The 14,345-nt window shown below is 36.4% G+C and overlaps 1 protein-coding gene across 2 annotated transcripts in view; it reads left to right on the top strand.

Annotated features, from left to right (window-relative positions):
- The window catches only part of LOC106876333 (bridge-like lipid transfer protein family member 3A), an 81,022-nt gene that overhangs the window by 52,539 nt on the left and 14,138 nt on the right, over positions 1-14,345 (top strand). Inside the window, exons 5-13 of one of the 2 annotated variants that reach the window (XM_014924832.2) lie at positions 1,525-1,630; positions 2,051-2,294; positions 2,464-2,627; positions 4,210-4,390; positions 6,423-6,518; positions 7,988-8,011; positions 10,830-10,985; positions 12,230-12,610; positions 13,600-13,706. In XM_014924832.2, coding sequence (XP_014780318.1) covers positions 1,525-1,630; positions 2,051-2,294; positions 2,464-2,627; positions 4,210-4,390; positions 6,423-6,518; positions 7,988-8,011; positions 10,830-10,985; positions 12,230-12,610; positions 13,600-13,706 — 1,459 coding nt within the window. The remainder of the gene's footprint in view (positions 1-1,524; positions 1,631-2,050; positions 2,295-2,463; positions 2,628-4,209; positions 4,391-6,422; positions 6,519-7,987; positions 8,012-10,829; positions 10,986-12,229; positions 12,611-13,599; positions 13,707-14,345) is intronic. The other variant, XM_014924833.2, reaches the window with a different exon arrangement.

Consider the following 14,345-nt stretch of genomic DNA (forward strand, 5'->3'; position numbering starts at 1 on the left):
CTGCCTGCCTGCCTGCCTGCGTGCGTGTGTGTGTGTGTGTGTGTGTGCGTGTGTGTGTGCTGGTATGAATTAGATGACATTGCTACTTAGGCCCTTGTCATTTTATCTTGTGAAGCCCATCATCCTGAAACTTGACCTCTATCCTTTTATTGACTTCATTATTCTTGTTCCATATCATTCGTTTAGGAGTGATGCTAGTCAAGTTTGTAATAGTGTTACCATGTCACTGAAGACTGAGTTTTTGAATTCTCCTCTACCACATTCTTAGCAGTAATCATCATTGCCACCGTCACCACACCACTATCATCACCATCATCACTTCTACAACCATACCCCACCACGATCATTTTTTGTCCATTTTTTTCCCCCAAATTGGCATGAGTTGGATTAAATTCATTTAGGCTGTATCCTATGGCCAGATAACCCTTCCTATCACCAACCCCCTTTTTTGCAAGTAAGATATTTTTTGCATTGGTTTTCACTTGATAGAAATGATGAAACCATCAAGCTTTGTCATGTTAATTTATAGGAGACATAAGCAATATCACTGTTTTGCTTTGTGAAGACATGTGGAAAGCAAATATTTCTATAAGCATATATGCACACACACATCCACCCACACACATATATCTATCAATCGACCGACTGATCGATCCATCGATCAATCCATCCATCAATCCATTGATCCACCCATCCATCCATCCGTCCGTCCGTCTGTCCATCCATACATACATATAATAGGCATCCATGCAGTTTTTATTTACCAAATTTCATTCACAATGTGTTGACTGACCTGAAGCTAGAGGAGTAGGCCACATAGCAAGACTAAATCTGAAACCACATAGTTTAGAAGTGAACCCCTTACTCCATACAACCATGACACAGTGGCAATAACATTCTTAATTCTTTCTAAAGCTTTTATTGTTAGGTTGCTTTTAAATGTAAAATAAATGCCAGTAGACATCCTAAGGGAGACAGAAGCATGTTTGTCCAAAAACAAAGTGGAGAAGATTCACAGAAACTGAAACACTGACAGCAGTTACATCTGGGCACAACTGCAGTCCATTGCCAAAGATTGAGACAGGTGGGGATCTCTTGTTGGTGTCCTATGCTCTACGTTAGGTCAAAGGAATGGATGATGATGGTGAAATACAATTAGTAGTGTTAAAAAACGCAGAGAGAGGAGGCTGGTATTTATTTTACTGACACATGGAAGGATGAAAGGTTAAGTTATCTCCAGACAGAATTTGAACTCAAAATAGAGATAGATCATATAGTTTGTTGTGTATAACATATGGACATAGCTTAGTGTGTAGCACATAACACAGAGACTTAGTTACATCAGCTAAATATATAAACACACATGGGTGGGGGCATTACATGTGTAATACAAAGTGTGTAACACAGACCTAGGATTTTATTTTTTGTACAAATGAAACGTTTATCAGTATTAAGTTGAACTAACTGAAATGTGATGTGTATGTGTCATCTGTCCTTTACTTTCATCTGATTCTATACATGAAGGCCGGGGAAATATGGTTTTGTGGAACGAGCTATTGATGGAATCTATGTTCACATTAATTCAGTCCAAGTCAACTTCCGCTCGAAAACATTCCAGGCATCCTTGCAGGTGAGTAAAGCGGTTTTTATTGTTAGTGACTAAATATGTAAAATATTTCTGTGTACTTTGCTGGTCTGTAAGACATCAATCCTGCTGAGAGTGGATGAGTGGCATCCTCATCATTTTTGTTGTCATTACCACCCTTACATGAACATCCATGATGTGATGTCATACCTCTGAATAAGAATAACCCACTAAGAACAAGGGTTAATCCATGAATAGCCTGGAACAAAGACTGCCACAATTCACATAGAACAAAGAGTTGTTCCAGAAATCCTTTTGTTATTTTCTACTAAGACCAAAAAATAAAACTCATTAGCATCATCATCATTGTTGTTGTTTTTGCCTTTAACATTTTATATATCAAATTTACAGTTGAGACATGTAATGACAATCTGTTTTACTGTTTATTTCCTTTTTCATTATTAGATGTCTCGGGTGAAAGTTCACAGTGTGACCCCAACCTGGCAGGTCACATCTGACCTCCGTGTCACTCGCTTAAAAGACATTTCTCGAGGGGAGGTGATAATCTTTAAAGAGGTTGATTGGCAAGCAACTCGCATCGAAGCTCAAGCAGTTGACACGATGATGAAGGGAGTGATAACTCAAACACCAATTAGACTAATTGCCAATCAGGCCAAATTAAGGATTGCTGTGAAGAAAAATATGAATGGTAAGAGTATTCCAGATTTTTCATAATTTTATATCTTTAGAGTTTTGTTTTGTTTTGTTTTCTTTGGAAGGCCTTCACAATGGTGGGTAAATGATTTATTTAAGCAATTTGGGTCAGGATGGAAAATATTAAGACAGAATTGTATGTATGTTTATGTGTCTTGTTTCAGATTGTAGCATTGTTTCATCCCGAGTGATCCTGTTGCTAGATGATCTGCTATGGGTGCTAACTGAAACACAATTGAAGGCAGCTTTGCTGTATGCAACATCACTACAGGAAGTCATTGAGAAATCTGCTCGACAAAGCAAGCAACTAGCAGCAGAGAAGTTAAAGGTATGTTATTTTTTTCTCTTTATCTTATTATCTCATATTTAACCCTTTAGCATTCAGATTACTCTGCCAGATGTAATGCATATTTATTAACATTGTTTTAAATGCATTATTTCATAGTAATGAGATTTCAATGATGTGATTGTTTAATATTTACTATGACATAGTTGAATGGATATGAGAGGCTGGATCTGGCCAGTTTAAACACAAAACAGAATATTTGGGCAGGATATAGCTGGTCTAAATGCTAAAGAGTTAATATCCCATTTCTTATTTTTTCTGTAGGTTTGTTTTTGGATTTTTTTTTCATTGCCATTCATTTTTCTGAGTTCAAATCCCACTGAATAAATTCTTTTATTCTTTTACTTGTTTCAGTCATCTTACTGCAGCCATGCTAGAGCACCGCCTTTAGTTGAACAAATCGCCCCCTGAACTTATTCTTTGTAAGCCTAGTACTTATTCTATCGGTCTCTTTTGCCGAACTGCTAATTTATGGGGACGTAAACACACCAACATCGGTTGTCAAGTGATGTTGGGGGGCAAACACAGACACACAAACATACACACACATACACACACACATATATATATATATATATATATATATATATATATATATATACATATATACGACGGGCTTCCTTCAGTTTCCGTCCACCAAATCCACTCACAAGGCTTTGGTCGGCCCGAGGCTATAGTAGAAGACACTTGCTCAAGGTGACATGCAGTGGGACTGAACCCGGAACCATGTGGTTGGTAAGCAAGCTACTTACCACACAGCCACGTCTGCACCTATGCCATGCCTGTAGTACACTCTCGGAGTATACTACACTCTTGGAGTATACTACACTCTCGGAGTGGTTGGCATTAGGAAGGGCATCCAGCTGTAGAAACTCTGCCAGATCAGATTGAAGTCTGGTGTAGCCATCTGGTTCGCCACTCCCCACTCAAATCATCCAACCCATGCTAGCAAGGAAAGCGGACGTTAAACGACGATGATGATGATGATGATGATGATGATGATTTAACATTGTGCTTCGTGGGGACTGGCATGTCAAAGAAAAGACTCAACATTACCTCTGCATGTTGTAAAAAGCAATTAAAAGACAATAGAGGTAGGATTTGCACTCTGACCTTGTAAAACCCTCACTGGCAACGACTACCAACACCAAACCAACCCAACCCATTGGTTGGAGGGTTGTTGCCCAAGCAGTGCTAAGGTGTCATCCACCAGGAGTAGGGAATCACCAACAAATAGTGGTAGATGCAGCAACACACTGTTACGGCGCATGCCTCCATACTACTACTACTACTACTACTACTACTACTACTACTGCTGCTGCTGCTGCTACATTTAACATTGATCTTGCATGACATTGACTCATTCATGACTTGAATATTTATTCTCAACTGACGATTAGCTATTGATATTATTTCATAGGGTAATTAATATTGATTGTTTTCATTGAGTGATTAATATTGATTGTAATTATTGTCATCAAAAACTTGAGAAAGTACAGTCTAATATTGAGTTCTGTTATTCTCATGTGAACTGGGCTACAGATTTTCACTTCAATATTTTCAGAAACAAGGCCATATTGCTTCAGACCAACTGAAAAGAATTCAGATGATGAAACAGGCCAAAGGTGTTCATCCATCGAAGGCTTCTCGTGTGTTTACCAAGTTTGATGTTCTGTCTACCTCGTATCACCTCATCACTAGTCGTATTGACTTGCATCTCTGTGATGATATGCAACCACGCAAAGGTAATTGATTAACTTCTTTCTGATTTCTTTCATTTTCAATTACGGTGTCTCAGTTATTTCTGTCTGAATCTACTTCAGATTCTTCAACCTGGCTGAATCTGCAGAACGCTTATCTACCAAACTGAAGGCTTGTTAATTCCTATCCAATCACTCACACTGCAAATTATTAATGACAGTTTCAGTCCATCTAATTACAGACAACATCATCATCATCATCATCATCATCATTTAACGTCCGCTTTCCATGCTAGCATGGGTTGGATGATTTGATTGGGGACTGGTGAACCAGATGGCTGCACCAGGCTCCAATCTGATCTGGCAGAGTTTCTACAGCCGGATGCCCTTCCTAACGCCAACCACTCAGAGAGTGTAGTGGGTGCTTTTACGTGCCACCCGCACGAAGGCCAGTCAGGCGGTACTGACAACGGCCATACTCAAAATGGTGTATTTTACGTGCCACCTGTACAATACTGCACAAATAGAGGAGTCTATTCGAGGTTACTTGACCTCTGGAAATAGCAGCTAAATTTCCCTTAAATAACACCATATTATCATTGATAAGTGGTGATGCTGTTTAAGACTACATTGGATTTTGTTGTATTAGATACTCAATGCTTGAATAAAAGAGATAAAAGCCTGGAGTACTTTTGATCATATGCATCCTCAGTCAGGGTTGATTTGGGTCTAAACAGCTACAGCAGAAGATAACCCAGGGAGGTGTAATTTAATGTAGAATGTAAGATAGCCATAATAATTGATCATCAGTATTTCAATAGGTTGCTGTTTTGGCTCAAATCTTCTCTATGATATAACCTAGCGAAGTGATTGACTAAGAATAATTTACAGTGTAGCTAGACATTAGCTGTATTTTAGAATTAAAGATATGCCAATGGCATTGCTTCAGTGCTTTCCTTTGAGTTTAAATTACTATAGATTGAAGAATCAATCATTTCTAAAAAGTGATATTTTGTTAATATTTCTGTGGAATATGTTATTTGTAGAATATTCCTAAATATCGGTTGTGTGTCTTTCAACAAGACTGATTAATAAAGTTGTTTAACACCTATGTTCAGTGTCTCTTCTTAATGTTTTGGTAGATGAAACTATTTTTTACTCTGCTACCTTACCAGCTTCAGTTGCATTTGAGAAAGATGTGGAGTACATTCACTGACTCCATCTTCAGTGACAGTCGAATGCTAATAATAATAATAATAATAATAATAATAATAATAATAATAATAATAATTCTTTCTACTGGAAGCACAAGGCCCCAAATTTGGTGGAAGGGATTAAGTCGATTACATCAACTCCAGTGCATAACTGGTACTAATTTTATTGACCCCGAAAGGATGAAAGGCGAAGTTGACCTTAGCGAAATTTGAACTCAGAACGTAATGGCTGATGAAATACCGCTATGCATTTTGCCTGGCATGCTAACGATTCTGTCAGCTTGCCACCTCATTCAGTGATAATAATAATAATTTCAATAATAATGTCCATTTTGAGAATTCTTTGAGAGTGTTGAATTTGAAGCTCAGGACTGCATGGCACCTTGGGCAAGTGTCTTGTACTACAACCCTGGGCTGATTAAAGCCTTGTGAGTGGATTTGGTAGATGGAAACTGAAAGAAGTCCATCATATGTATATATGTGTGTGTGTGTGTATTACTGTCACCTTGCTATAACATCTTGTGATTGACTGCCACTGTTATGCAAGAGTGTCCTTCATTTCCAATATTCTGTGGAAATGTGTGGTCTTGGGGGAAATATTAGCTTAATTGGAAATAGGTGAAGGTTGGTATCCTACCATAGAAAGTCTGCCTTAACAAACTCTGTGACCCATGTGAATCATGGAAAAGTGGATGTCAAAACACTGATTTTTATGGTTATGATGATGACTATGTAATTTCCCGTTGCATACTTACAGTATATGAATTTCTCATCAAATGTTTATAGTTCATTGTTTTGTATGGATTCCTCATTTAATGTTTTTAGCAGTTAATGTTGCAGTCATTCATTATTGTATTTTCCAGATTCAGCCACAACATATTGTTCTAAAATTGAGGGTGGTGCCATGCAGGTGACTCTCAACAAGCTGTCAATTGATTATTATCCCTTCAATCCTGCAGGTAATTTAACTTATTTAATATATTCATCTTTTGAGTGGATTACTTGGCTGCTTTGTGTGATTTGCTTTGCTACTTTTGTAATATTTCAAGATGTACACAAAATGTTTGGTCATCTAACATCATTGGTTTGCATAACCTTTTGTGTATTTCTTTAATTTTAATTAATCACAAATTGGTGACTGAAATATTTGGAATAATTTTCTCTCCTTGTCAGAAGAGAATGGATAAGTTCCATTGATTGAGATATTATTCTTGTGAGATAATGGTTAGTATGACTGAATTTCATATTGACAGTTTCAAGAATTTGTCTTGTAAATATGGATTAACTATCAGAATTACAATATCTTAGTGGGGATAGCTGGACTTTATGTGGGAAAGTGTCATAACAGTTGGCTCTTGTGTAGGATAGACATCTATTTGGTCAGATTATATGTATGGAACAGCTGTCAGAATAGTTAGATTTTATATGGATCAGCTATCTATATAACTAGACTATGTGTGAGACAGCTGTCGGGTCTTGACTGAGACAGCTGTGTAAGTGATCAGACTACATGAGTCAAAGTGAGAACTTCTATATAGTCATTTAACTTGCTAGAAATAGCATTCAAATCTTTCTCTAATTGCATTATATTCATTTAAAAAATAGATGCTACTCATTGAATACAATGAACTATTGGTGAAGGACAGAACGGTCATGACTGTAATGGCTTTGATCGTAGGTATGCTTGATCAGGGTTAACCCAGGGTTAAACTGCAACAACTTGACTGCTTATGTGAAAGCTGATAAAATAGCTATGCCTCTCATGTGTCAGAATGACTTAACTATATGTGGGGTAGTTTTTAGAATGAACAAGCTGTATGAGTGGGTGGGGCTGCAGTTGACGGAATAGCTAGATTCCTTGTGGGGCTGGAGTCAGTTGTTACTGTGACCACGTATATAACATGCCAGACTAAATATTGTGTCACTAATTAATGTTAATTTGTTACTTTGATATATCGACTCTGATGTAACATGTTATGAAATTTCAGTGATGACACTGTCTCCTCTGACCTCATTAATCAAAGTTAATGACAGTTGGGATTGGCTTCAACAATACTTAGTATATGATTTTATCAGAAAATTATTAATGACTGAGAAAGACATTTTATCTCTAGATATGTTTTATCAACTTATTCACTAATGTACCTCAGACACAGTCCTTATATTCTTCTAACAGACTAATTCTATTTCATTAGGCATTTGCAATATAACCCCTTTCTTTTTGCTTTATAATTTGTTGCTTTGCTGATGTAGAATTAGTCATGCTTTCTTTGTAGTATTGCTCTAGCATGGCCAAATGTAGCTTAAATCTCTTACACAACTAAAGAACACCCTACACATCTTGGTGGAGAAAGAATTCTCCGGACAGGTTTCCAGTTAGTCTGAAATTGTTTTTACAATTACTCTTAACATTTTTTATAACTTCCAGATGAGGCATTGATAATGAGTAGAGGTGAGTTGATTTAACCTTGTTGCTTCTTGAATGCCTAAATCTCTTTCTCTACGACCCATTTCATCTGCTTAAAACTTCTACAGCATTCTGAAGGAATTTTGGTGATATATATTTTAAGGGGAGTGCATTTATTATAGCAGGGGCAAGATAGACTGTTATCATTTGGTTATGGGATCAGATTATTGATTAATAATAATGAAATTCAGTGGTGAACTGATTCTTTTATGAGTCTATCCTAGAAAATGTATATTTGAATAAAAATTGTGACATTATCTGCAGTTTTAGAATAAAAACAACTCCATTAATTAGGATTAATGAAAAATGTAACCATCTAGGGCAAAAAAAAGTTATTAGACTTTTGATATAGGGTGGGCCAAAAGTAGGCTTACAGTTATTCAACTATCTCTTTCGTATTCATATATTAACAGTTTAGATCTTAATTATAAAAAAATATGAAACCATTATTCTATGCTAATTTAGATAATTGTAAGATAGAAATTTAAATGTAATAAAATGTTTTAAAAGAAATTTAAAGTGCCTACATGATAACTGTAAACCTACTTTTGGGCCACCCTGTAGTATTTAGGTTCCAGATATTCTGTTATTCCTGACAATAATAATAGGACTTACTATAAATGGGCTTTTGAACAAGGTTAAATTAGATAAATTTGAATATTTACGATAATTGTTTAGGAAGATTTGTGGAAGTAGAGGAAATGTAAATACTGAAATATTTCTACTGGCCTCATTAAAAGCACTAATTTCCTCAGATTCCACTGTTTTATTAAACATACCATAGCTTCTTCTGAGCTGTTACTTAAGAAGAAAGACAATAACAAGTTGTATATGCATCACTCAGAGAAAATGTTTTTGTAACTCAATTCTAATAGGTTAGAGCGGGGATGGGTAAATAGAGGTAAAGAAAGAAATAGAAAATCTATAAACTATACTGATGTCCTTTAAGAGGTGACTTAATACCTTATCCTATGATTAAGTTCATTAAAATAATTATCCTAACACACTGTCTTGTAGTGCCTTACTTTTCTTATTGGAAACTATAAAAAAATCAGAACATTTCTAGCATGAAGCTCTGCTACACACTCTACCAAAACAACCCTTGCCTTCCCAGCATTCCATTTCCCATCATATGTTTGTAATGTATATCTAATTACTTATGATTAAGCATAAGTGATAATCTTTTCAATCATTGTACTTTGGTAGAGTCATAATAGTCCCCTCTCCCATCACTACATTATTTTCTTTGCATCAGGCATCTTCTGTTTAGATAATTATTCCCTCTTATTCCATTGGTAAAACCATATAAAGCATCATTGACCAAACCCTACATCTATGATTTAACTTTTTAGTACTCTTAGGGTGATGTAAACAGCAGTATTTGTGTGTGTGTGTGCATGTGTTTAGTTAATAGCCAGTATGACTCTACCAAAATACAACATTAACTGTTTCAACAAATAATTTCACACCAGATCTCTTCTCAAACATACTGGAAAGAAATCATCTTCATTATTTTACGAAAATGTGGAAGCCTACTTAACTTTGATTTAAACTAATAACATTCATTCATATTTTTTTATGGACTTGGTTTTCATTTTTCTAGAGTACACATATTGAATGAGGCAATGCATAAATAAACTGATGTTTTTATTAATATTTAGCAGAAGCAACAAAGTAACTCAAGGGCTGAGAGTTTCATGCGTTCTTATGAAACTCTTGGCCCTTGAATAAATATGTTGCTTCTGCTAAATATTAATAAAAATATACATTAAACACTCATGTTTTGAGTTCTATTTTTCCTGTTTGCATCACCAAACCTAAACAAATTGATATAGATAAAAATAGATAACCAACTGGGAATTAATCCTACATCACTAGATTTTTATATATATTCAAACAGAAACCTTAAACTGAAAGCTTTTAAAATTATACATTACTCTGCTCTAGAGTGTTGAAATATAGTTGATCAGTTGGACAGCCTAATTAAAATGTGCATAAACGGTGCAGCAAAATATCTTAAATTTCCAGATATACCCAGCCCACAGAGAGCCAAATTTAAAATACTGAAATAGTTTCTAAATTCATGCAACAGATGTGAGCATGACCATGTAGTTAAGAAGTTTGTTTTGCAACCATATAGTTTCAGGTTTGACTTCTCTTTGTAATTCCTTGAGTAAGTATCATCTATCATTGTGTAAAATTATTTCTTATATTTGTCAGAATCAGCGGAGGTTTTTGATAAAGTGCAGATATTGTCTTTCAGCCTGCATCGCATTGTCCTCCCCTATCATATTGCTTTTCCTCCCCAAGCTTTTGCTTTATTTTGATCTGCTGAAGAGTTTGTTTGTTTATAGGGATTATTTCCTTTTGGCTAAAAGGGCTTCTAGCTGTGACTGATGCATTCTACATATATATATGTTTATTTTGTGTGTGTGTGTGTGTATGTGTGTGTGTGTGTGTGTTTGGATCCTCTGTATGAGTGTACTTTGGATAATTGAGCATGAATTTATTTGTTAGAGTCTTTTACATCTTAAAATTCTTCAAATATCATTCCCTTCATTTCTCCTCCTTCTTTCTTGTATATTATTCTTTCCATCAGTCCAGCTTGGGAAGTGGTTGCCAATTTTTTTACTGTGGCTGGTGATACTATCAACCAAATGAGCTGGGTGCATTGTTTCATAATTTCAGCTGTTTTATGGTTCTGTATAAACCAATGTATTGCATAAAGCTGCTGTTACAACACCAATAAGAGTTTCCAATTTCCACCTCAGAGTTTAACATATTTTGTTTTTGTCATTTGTAGGTGGAGAACGAAAGCAATGGTACCGATACAGTGACCAGGTTGGTTCACGGAACCATTGGGTTGGTGGATTGTTTGCCAGTCACAAAAAGGAGGTTCAAAGGGCCAGATCAGCATTTGGAATGTCATCTCCATCACAGTCCCCTTCACACTCAACAGGTAATTCTTCATACATGAACACTTCTGTATAATGTTGCTTTCCTGTTGGATTTGATATTTCAAATTAAGATAGACTTAATTCTCATCTCTTCACCCTAGTTTAATGTCCATTCCTATTAATTGTTGGAATTAAAAAAAAAAAAGCTTTTATTCAGAGAAGTGGGTGAAATGCTCTTAACTTTCGTGGCAGGCCTTCTACGAACAATGATATTGCTGTTGTTGATATTTAATGTGAACATGCATAGGTTGGAGTTAGTAGTAGGAAAGGTTATTCCAGTAAGGGCTGGGAAAAATACTTATTGTGAGGTCTAAGTGGTGAAAGTGAGACTGGTGAATGTGAGATTGGATAAAAGGGCTTGGGTGAAGAGCTAATTCAGAGAAGTAGAGACTGTTCATTTTGCAAAAGAAGTGACAATGAGTGGAACCAACATATTTGTGAGCTAGTGAATCATGTTTGATTGGATGCAGTCTAAGATGTTAGTATGCAAACAACAGTACTGTTCCATTGATGTACTCCAATGTATATATTTACTTAAATTTTGTTGAGAATCAGTAACTAATTAGGGCTGTAGTATTTGTTTATTCTAAAATAGATCCCCTAATGCTTAATGACATGGTTTTGGCAATATTGTATGTGTAAGGTCACCATGAAAAATTATATCTGAGATTGTGTGGGTTTTAGTTGTGAGTGGTTCAGGATTAGAAAGGGTGAGAAGCAATATTGTTACTTTGGTGTGAACAATATTTGAGTCTTTAAAACTAGGCTGTTATGTCCCTATTGAAGGCTGCTCTCAATGTCTTTATTCTTGGAGTCATTTGATGGGGAAAGGGGGTAAGTTGATTACATTGACCCCAGTGTTCTACTGGTACTTATTTTATTGACCCTGGAATGATGAAAGGCAAAAGTCGACCTTGGCAGAATTTGGATTCAGAATGTAAGGACAGATGAAATACCATTAAGCATCTTGCCCAGCATGCTAATGATTCTGCCAGCTCATTGCCTACAGTTTAGAAATAATGATATAAAAGAGAGAAAAGAGGAACATAAAAAAAAAGCAAAAAGAGCAGAAGTGAAGAAGACATCCACAGTTCTTGAGTGGTGAACATTTCTGCTATAAAAGTAGAAGGCTTAAGATAATCTCTTATTAAATTTTTGTCCTCTTTCTAATATTAAACTAATGTTTGATTATTTGTAGTATCCATCATGTTCAGTAATTTATGTGTATTGATTAACTATTTTACAGATCAACCTCAAGGTACATCATCCACACCATCATCATCTTCAACTGGTAGTAGTATCAATACAAATAGTAGTAGCACTAAACCTCAAATGTCATCCACAGTCTCTAGTGCCAATGAGAAAGTGACTGGATCAGGAAGTGGATCAAGTGTGCCAAACCGATCTTCTCATGGTGGGGAGAAGAGGTTGTGTTTACTTGAGAGCTGCTTTGTTCTTGAAGTGGACGAGTTCACAATTTTCTGTATCTCCACAGCTGATAATAAGAGAAACAACCCTCACAAATTCTTCTCTTCAGAGAAGAGGGTGTTACATTTACCTCAAGATATGCCAATTTTACACATGGAGTTCACTGAATATTATTATCCTGAGGGAGTCAATTTGCCAGGTAAGTAACCTTTACACTCACAGTTGTAATGTCTATTTGTTCTGCAACAGTTTATTGTAAAAACTGCCTTAGTTCACACATGGTTTTTTGGTGTTATTTTATTCTTTTACTATTTTGTCAGAGCTAGGTAAGGTAGCACTATGACCCCTTTTCAAGGTCCCCAAAACTAGTGAAAGAAAGGTACCTTAAAACTAGAAACCTGGGTTGAATACTTGCAAGAGTGTACTTTGCTAACGGTACCCATGGGCCAGGTGAAGGTGCTAAACTGGACAGCAGGTTAAATCTACCACACAAAAACAGAAATAGGCTTCTAACAAGCTTCCATATAGTTTCTATTTACAAGCCTTCAGTTATTCTGAGGCTATAGCTGAAAACAAATGCCTCAAAGTGTTGTGTAGTGACATTGAACCCGAAACCATGCAGTTGCAAAGTGAACTCCTTTACTATACAGCCATATTTATGACTGAACACAAACATGGACACGTGCAATTACAACTACTCACCGCCATACATATGAGTAAATATACTTGATCGTACTCAGACGTGCGTGCACACACAAACATACAGATACATCTACATACTGAGTAATGATGTCTTTCCAACGTCAGTAAATCAGTTATATGATTCGACCCTTTTGTTACCATAATTCTATTGATATATACTATCTTCTTTCCATTTATTTTTGAAAATAATGAAGAATTTGTTAAATAACTTTTTCAATTTAATTTGGTGTTTGGAATATAAATTAATATGGAAGATGTGAATTTAGATCATTTTGACCTAGAGGAAAGCCAAGCAAATTCTATCATGTCCATTAATCTCCCTTATCAAGCCTTCATGAAATTTATTCACTATTTGGTAAGTAGAAGTTTATCCAGATCATAAATGAAAATAAAGAGGGAAATTCTGGTTTGTTCTGCTTCTCTATAACCAATCATTGAATCAGTTTTGTTTTATATGGATTGATTTTCTTTTTGTCTATTTTTCAGTGCCACATGCTAATCTGTATGTATTGTTAAACCCTGTACAGCTGAGAGTCGACTATCTTACACTCCTCTGGCTTAACTATTTTGTGTTGCAGCTGTCCAAAAATCTGGTTAGTATTTATGTTAGCTCTTCTCTTTCATCATCATCATCATCATCATCATTTAACGTCCGCTTTCCATGCTAGCATGGGTTGGACGATTTGACTGAGGACTGGTGAACCAGATGGCTACACCAGGCTCCAATCTGATTTGGCAGAGTTTCTACAGCTGGATGCCCTTCCTAACACCAACCACTCCGAGAGTGTAGTGGGTGCTTTTATGTGCCACCGGCACGAAAGCCAATCAGACGGTACTGGCCACGCTCAAAATGGTGTATTTTACGTGCCACCTGCACAAGAGCCAGTCCAGCGGCACTGGCAACAATCTCGCTCGAATGTGTTTACATGTACCACCAGCAAGATTTCGCTTTCGCTTGCCCCAACAGGTCTTTGCAAGCCGAGTTTAGTGTCCAATGAAGGAGACGACGTTGGCATGGGTGCCAGTCGTCGAATTTAGTTCGACTTCGATTTCACTTGCCTCAACAGGTCTTCGCAAGCAGAGTTTAGTGTCCAACGAAGGAAAGGTATGCATAAGTGGGCTGGTTATACCACTGGCATAGGCCACAGGTTATGGTCTCACTTGGCTTGCCGGGTCTTCTCAAGCACAGCATATTTCCAAAGGTCTCGGTCAGAAGTCATCGCCTCGGTGAG

Source organism: Octopus bimaculoides, chromosome 3 (assembly GCF_001194135.2).
Source record: "Octopus bimaculoides isolate UCB-OBI-ISO-001 chromosome 3, ASM119413v2, whole genome shotgun sequence".
Classification (NCBI taxonomy): domain Eukaryota; kingdom Metazoa; phylum Mollusca; class Cephalopoda; order Octopoda; family Octopodidae; genus Octopus; species Octopus bimaculoides.